The sequence below is a fragment of the Oncorhynchus clarkii genome, chromosome 3, assembly GCF_045791955.1.
Source record: "Oncorhynchus clarkii lewisi isolate Uvic-CL-2024 chromosome 3, UVic_Ocla_1.0, whole genome shotgun sequence".
Lineage (NCBI taxonomy): Eukaryota > Metazoa > Chordata > Actinopteri > Salmoniformes > Salmonidae > Oncorhynchus > Oncorhynchus clarkii.
In genome coordinates, this window is record NC_092149.1 from 3,960,991 (window position 1) to 3,968,699 (window position 7,709).

At 55.3% G+C, this 7,709-nt stretch overlaps 1 protein-coding gene across 1 annotated transcript in view; it reads right to left on the reverse strand.

Annotated features, from left to right (window-relative positions):
* LOC139405579 (intermembrane lipid transfer protein VPS13B-like) overlaps positions 1–7,709 on the reverse strand; it is a 287,456-nt gene that overhangs the window by 144,142 nt on the left and 135,605 nt on the right. The window contains exon 9 of the mRNA XM_071147990.1: positions 5,862–6,033. Coding sequence (XP_071004091.1) covers positions 5,862–6,033 — 172 coding nt within the window. The remainder of the gene's footprint in view (positions 1–5,861; positions 6,034–7,709) is intronic.

Consider the following 7,709-nt stretch of genomic DNA (forward strand, 5'->3'; position numbering starts at 1 on the left):
CTAACAGGGACCCGGGTCAGAGCCCAAACTACTCAACACCTGGGGGTAACGACCACTCTCTCCACACTAACAGGGACCCGGGTCAGAGCCCAAACTACTCATCACCTGGGGGTAACGACCACTCTCTCCACACTAACAGAGACCCCGGTCAGAGCCCAAACTACTCAACACCTGGGGGTAACGACCACTCTCTCCACACTAACAGGGACCCGGGTCAGAGCCCAAACTACTCAACACCTGGGGGTAACGACCACTCTCTCCACACTAACAGGGACCCGGGTCAGAGCCCAAACTACTCAACGCCTGGGGGTAACGACCACTCTCTCTACACTAACAGGGACCCGGGTCAGAGCCCAAACTACTCAACACCTGGGGGTAACGACCACTCTCTCCACACTAACAGGGACCCGGGTCAGAGCCCAAACTACTCAACACCTGGGGGTAACGACCACTCTCTCCACACTAACAGGGACCCGGGTCAGAGCCCAAACTACTCAACACCTGGGGGTAACGACCACTCTCTCCACACTAACAGGGACCCGGGTCAGAGCCCAAACTACTCAACACCTGGGGGTAACGACCACTCTCTCCACACTAACAGGGACCCGGGTCAGAGCCCAAACTACTCAACACCTGGGGGTAACGACCACTCTCTCCACACTAACAGAGACCCAGGTCAGAGCCCAAACAGATCCCCAACATTATCCGTCCGCAGAAACGTATTTCATAGGATCCCCAACATTATCCGTCGTTCGTAGGATCCCCAACATTATCCGTCAGCAGAAACGTATTTCATAGGATCCCCAACATTATCCGTCGTTCGTAGGATCCCCAACATTATCCGTCCTCAAACGTATTTCATAGGATCCCCAACATTATCCGTCCGCAGAAACGTATTTCATAGGATCCCCAACATTATCCGTCGTTCGTAGGATCCCCAACATTATCCGCCCATCTCACTCCAGATAGAAATCACTGGCTCCGCCCATCTCACTCGAGATAGAAATCACTGGCTCCGCCCATCTCACTCGAGATAGAAATCCCTGGCTCCGCCCATCTCACTCGAGATAGAAATCACTGGCTCCGCCCATCTCACTCCAGATAGAAATCACTGGCTCTGCCCATCTCACTCCAGATAGAAATCACTGGCTCCGCCCATCTCACTCCAGATAGAAATCACTGGCTCCGCCCATCTCACTCCAGATAGAAATCACTGGCTCCGCCCATCTCACTCGAGATAGAAATCACTGGCTCCGCCCATCTCACTCCAGATAGAAATCACTGGCTCCGCCCATCTCACTCCAGATAGAAATCACTGGCTCCGCCCATCTCACTCGAGATAGAAATCACTGGCTCCGCCCATCTCACTCGAGATAGAAATCCCTGGCTCCGCCCATCTCACTCGAGATAGAAATCACTGGCTCCGCCCATCTCACTCGAGATAGAAATCACTGGCTCCGCCCATCTCACTCGAGATAGAAATCACTGGCTCCGCCCATCTCACTCGAGATAGAAATCACTGGCTCCGCCCATCTCACTCCAGATAGAAATCACTGGCTCCGCCCATCTCACTCCAGATAGAAATCACTGGCTCCGCCCATCTCACTCCAGATAGAAATCACTGGCTCCGCCCATCTCACTCGAGATAGAAATCCCTGGCTCCGCCCATCTCACTCGAGATAGAAATCACTGGCTCCGCCCATCTCACTCCAGATAGAAATCACTGGCTCCGCCCATCTCACTCCAGATAGAAATCACTGGCTCCGCCCATCTCACTCCAGATAGAAATCACTGGCTCCGCCCATCTCACTCGAGATAGAAATCCCTGGCTACACAAGCAGAGGAGAAAGTAGTGGGTTTTTAACAAACACCAACGAAACAACTCTACCAAAACCCAAACTACTCAACACCTGGGGGTAACGACCACTCTCTCCACACTAACAGGGACCCGGGTCAGAGCCCAAACTACTCAACACCTGGGGGTAACGACCACTCTCTCCACACTAACAGAGACCCGGGTCAGAGCCCAAACTACTCAACACCTGGGGGTAACGACCACTCTCTCCACACTAACAGGGACCCGGGTCAGAGCCCAAACTACTCAACACCTGGGGGTAACGACCACTCTCTCCACACTAACAGGGACCCGGGTCAGAGCCCAAACTACTCATCACCTGGGGGTAACGACCACTCTCTCCACACTAACAGAGACCCAGGTCAGAGCCCAAACTACTCAACACCTGGGGGTAACGACCACTCTCTCCACACTAACAGGGACCCGGGTCAGAGCCCAAACTACTCAACACCTGGGGGTAACGACCACTCTCTCCACACTAACAGGGACCCGGGTCAGAGCCCAAACTACTCAACGCCTGGGGGTAACGACCACTCTCTCTACACTAACAGGGACCCGGGTCAGAGCCCAAACTACTCAACACCTGGGGGTAACGACCACTCTCTCCACACTAACAGGGACCCGGGTCAGAGCCCAAACTACTCAACACCTGGGGGTAACGACCACTCTCTCCACACTAACAGGGACCCGGGTCAGAGCCCAAACTACTCAACACCTGGGGGTAACGACCACTCTCTCCACACTAACAGGGACCCGGGTCAGAGCCCAAACTACTCAACACCTGGGGGTAACGACCACTCTCTCCACACTAACAGGGACCCGGGTCAGAGCCCAAACTACTCAACACCTGGGGGTAACGACCACTCTCTCCACACTAACAGAGACCCGGGTCAGAGCCCAAACTACTCAACACCTGGGGGTAACGACCACTCTCTCCACACTAACAGGGACCCGGGTCAGAGCCCAAACTACTCAACGCCTGGGGGTAACGACCACTCTCTCTACACTAACAGGGACCCGGGTCAGAGCCCAAACTACTCAACACCTGGGGGTAACGACCACTCTCTCCACACTAACAGGGACCCGGGTCAGAGCCCAAACTACTCAACACCTGGGGGTAACGACCACTCTCTCCACACTAACAGGGACCCGGGTCAGAGCCCAAACTACTCAACACCTGGGGGTAACGACCACTCTCTCCACACTAACAGGGACCCGGGTCAGAGCCCAAACTACTCAACACCTGGGGGTAACGACCACTCTCTCCACACTAACAGGGACCCGGGTCAGAGCCCAAACTACTCAACACCTGGGGGTAACGACCACTCTCTCCACACTAACAGAGACCCGGGTCAGAGCCCAAACTACTCAACACCTGGGGGTAACGACCACTCTCTCCACACTAACAGGGACCCGGGTCAGAGCCCAAACTACTCAACACCTGGGGGTAACGACCACTCTCTCCACACTAACAGAGACCCAGGTCAGAGCCCAAACTACTCAACACCTGTGGGTAACGACCACTCTCTCCACACTAACAGAGACCCGGGTCAGAGCCCAAACTACTCAACACCTGGGGGTAACGACCACTCTCTCCACACTAACAGAGACCCAGGTCAGAGCCCAAACAGATCCCCAACATTATCCGTCCGCAGAAACGTATTTCATAGGATCCCCAACATTATCCGTCGTTCGTAGGATCCCCAACATTATCCGTCAGCAGAAACGTATTTCATAGGATCCCCAACATTATCCGTCGTTCGTAGGATCCCCAACATTATCCGTCCTCAAACGTATTTCATAGGATCCCCAACATTATCCGTCCGCAGAAACGTATTTCATAGGATCCCCAACATTATCCGTCGTTCGTAGGATCCCCAACATTATCCGTCGTTCATAGGATCCCCAACATTATCTGTCGTTCATAGGATCCCCAACATTATCTGTCGTTCATAGGATCCCCAACATTATCCGTCCTCAGAAACGTATTTCATATCTGTTCAGTCGTCCTCCAACGACACCGTGAAAATACGTGGCGATTATCTAACGTGTTGGGATTCTACCTCACATGGCTGATATTAAGGCCTTATCCACTGTAAAGCCTTGTGTGTGTGTGTGTGTGTGTGTGTGTGTGTGTGTGTGTGTGTGTGTGTGTGTGTGTGTGTGTGTGTGTGTGTGTGTGTGTGTGTGTGTATGGGTGTGTGTGTGTGTATATGTGTGTGTGTGTGTGTGTGTATATGTGTGTGCGTGTGTGTGTATATATGTGTGTGTGTGTGTGTGTGTATTAAGTCCTCATCAGCGTAACAGGATGTTGTGAAGTTGAACCATCTCTGTGAGGTCCTCCCAGCGTTTCACCATAGAGATCTCTAAACACAGCTATCTGGATGACAGATGTTTAATTCTTCATCTACCTCTTCATCACCACACTGAATCTACCGAGAGGAGGGGAGGGGGCTCCTAGAGGAGGGGAGGAGGCTCCTAGAGGAGGGGAGGAGGCTCCTAGAGGAGGGGAGGGGGCTCCTAGAGGAGGAGAGAGGGCTCCTAGAGGAGGAGAGGGGGCTCCTAGAGGAGGGGAGAGGGTCCTGGGAGAGGGTCCTAGAGGAGGGGAGGGGGCTCCTAGAGGAGGGGAGGGGGCTCCTAGAGGAGGAGAGAGGGCTCCTAGAGGAGGAGAGGGGGCTCCTAGAGGAGGAGAGGGGGCTCCTAGAGGAGGAGAGGGGGCTCCTAGAGGAGGGGAGAGGGTCCTGGGAGAGGGTCCTAGAGGAGGGGAGGGGGCTCCTAGAGGAGGGGAGGGGGCTCCTAGAGGAGGAGAGAGGGCTCCTAGAGGAGGAGAGGGGGCTCCTAGAGGAGGGGAGAGGGTCCTAGAGGAGGGGAGAGGGTCCTGGGAGAGGGTCCTAGAGGAGGGGAGGGGGCTCCTAGAGGAGGGGAGGGGGCTCCTAGAGGAGGGGAGGAGGTCCTAGAGGAGGGGAGGGGGCTCCTAGAGGAGGGGAGGAGGCTCCTAGAGGAGGGGAGGAGGCTCCTAGAGGAGGGGAGGGGGCTCCTAGAGGAGGAGAGAGGGCTCCTAGAGGAGGAGAGGGGGCTCCTAGAGGAGGGGAGAGGGTCCTAGAGGAGGGGAGAGGGTCCTAGAGGAGGGGAGGGGGCTCCTAGAGGAGGGGAGGGGGCTCCTAGAGGAGGGGAGGAGGTCCTAGAGGAGGGGAGGGGGCTCCTAGAGGAGGGGAGGGGGCTCCTAGAGGAGGGGAGGAGGTCCTAGAGGAGGGGAGGGGGCTCCTATAGGAGGGGAGGGGGCTCCTAGAGGAGGGGAGGGGGGTCCTAGAGGAGGGAAGGGGAGGGGGGTCCTAGAGGAGGGGAGGGGGCTCCTAGAGAATCATCCCTTCACTATTGCTCTCCCCTCCCTTTCTCCCTCCTGAATGACACCCAAATTACAGGAAGACTGAATGACACCCATATTACAGGAAGCCTGAATGACACCCATATTACAGGAAGCCTGAATGACACCCAGATTACAGAAAGTCTGAAGGACACCCAGATTACAGGAAGACTGAATGACACCCAGATTACAGGAAGACTGAATGACACCCAGATTACAGGAAGACTGAATGACACCCAGATTACAGGAAGCCTGAATGACACCCATATTACAGGAAGCCTGAATGACACCCAGATTACAGAAAGTCTGAAGGACACCCAGTTTACAGGAAGACTGAATGACACCCAGATTACAGGAAGACTGAATGACACCCAGATTACAGGAAGACTGAATGACACCCAGATTACAGGAAGACTGAATGACACCCAGATTACAGGAAGACTGATTGACACCCAGATTACAGGAAGACTGAATGACACCCAGATTACAGGAAGACTGAATGACTCCCAGTTTACAGGAAGACTGAATGACTCCAGTATGGGAGCAGGTCTGAGTGAGACAAATCTACAATTTAACAAATCTAACTTGTTTACTTTAGTTTCAGTATTTGATGTACTGACGTGTTTTAAGGGAACCAGGTACCTGTGTTTTTGGCGTTGGGGTCGGGAGCGAACAGCTTGACAGTGACCTTAGTCAGCATCCACTGCATCCAGAGGCTGACCTTCCCGCTGGCGCCCCCTATACTGCTGGTCTTCTGCTCCAGGGTCACCGCGTCGGAGAACGGAGAGTCATCACCCGCTGGAACAGAGTCACCCTGGGAGGAACAACACAATGCTGGGTTCACAGTAGGAGAGTCAAGAGGGATTCAACCCTGCAGTGAAAAACAGGAAGGAGCTTTTGTGTTTCAAAACAACACCATTCAATTGGTCAGTCAGGAGCCAATGAATGACAAGGCCGTAAACCAAGTAGATGATTCTGTCAGGGACACTACTTGATGAGTCCTGTCTCTTTCCCTCCACGGTGTCAGTAACCAGGGAAACCTCTCTCCGTCAGTCAGTAATGGAGACTGATATGAGTTAAGTGTTTGTCAGGTCTGAGTGTGAAACAGACGAGGATCACAAAACAAAAATGATATTCTGAGACAGATTAACAACTAACGAGAATAAGATCAGAACATGTCCCCTCGTCTCCACGACAACACGTCAGAGCAGCGCTGCTTTTCCTAGTGACATCAGTGTGTGGTTCGTGGAGCATGGGGAGAAGGGACAGTGGGGGGGAGAAGGGACATTGGGGGGGAGAAGGGACATTGGGGGGAGAAGGGACATTGGGGGGGGAGAAGGGACATTGGGGGGGAGAAGGGACATTGGGGGGAGAAGGTACATTGGGGGGGAGAAGGGACATTGGGAGGGGGGGAAGGGACATTGGGAGGGGGGGAAGGGACATTGGGAGGGGGGAAGGGATATTGGGGGGGAGAAGGGACATTGGGGGGGAGAAGGGACATTGGGGGGGAGAAGGGACATTGGGGGGGAGAAGGGACATTGGGGGGGAGAAGGGACATTGGGGGGGGATAAGGGACATTGGGGGGGAGAAGGGACATTTGGGGGTCAAAGAAGGGACATTGGGGGGGAGGAGGGACATTGGGGGAGAGCAGGGACATTTGGGGGGAGAAGGAAGATTGGGGGGGGGGGGACATTGGGGGGGGGGGGGGGACATTGGGGGGGAGAAGGGACATTGGGGGGAGAAGGGACATTGGGGGGGAGAAGGGACATTGGGGGGGGGGGAGAAGGGACATTTGGGGGTCAGAGAAGGGACATTGGGGGGGGAAGGGACATTGGGGGGGAGAGACATTGGGCGGGGGATACATTGGGGGGGAGAAGGGACATTGGGGGGGAGAAGGGACATTTGGGGGTCGAATAAGGGACATTGGGGGGGAGAAGGGACATTGGGGGGGAGAAGGGACATTGGGGGCTCGAAGAAGGGACATTGGGGGGTCGAAGGGACATTGGGGGGTCGAAGGGACATTGGGGGGTCGAAGGGACATTGGGGGGGAGAAGGGACATTGGGGGGGAGAAGGGACATTGGGAGGGAGGAGGGACATTGGGGGAGAGCAGGGACATTTGGGGGGAGAAGGAAGATTGTGGGGGGGAGGGACATTGGGGGGGGGGAGGGACATTGGGGGGGAGAAGGGACATTGGGGGGAGAAGGGACATTGGGGGGGAGAAGGGACATTGGGGGGGGGGGGAGAAGGGACATTTGGGGGTCAGAGAAGGGACATTGGGGGGGGAAGGGACATTGGGGGGGAGAGACATTGGGCGGGGGATACATTGGGGGGGAGAAGGGACATTGGGGGGGAGAAGGGACATTTGGGGGTCGAATAAGGGACATTGGGGGGGAGAAGGGACATTGGGGGGGAGAAGGGACATTGGGGGCTCGAAGAAGGGACATTGGGGGGTCGAAGGGACATTGGGGGGTCGAAGGGACATTGGGGGG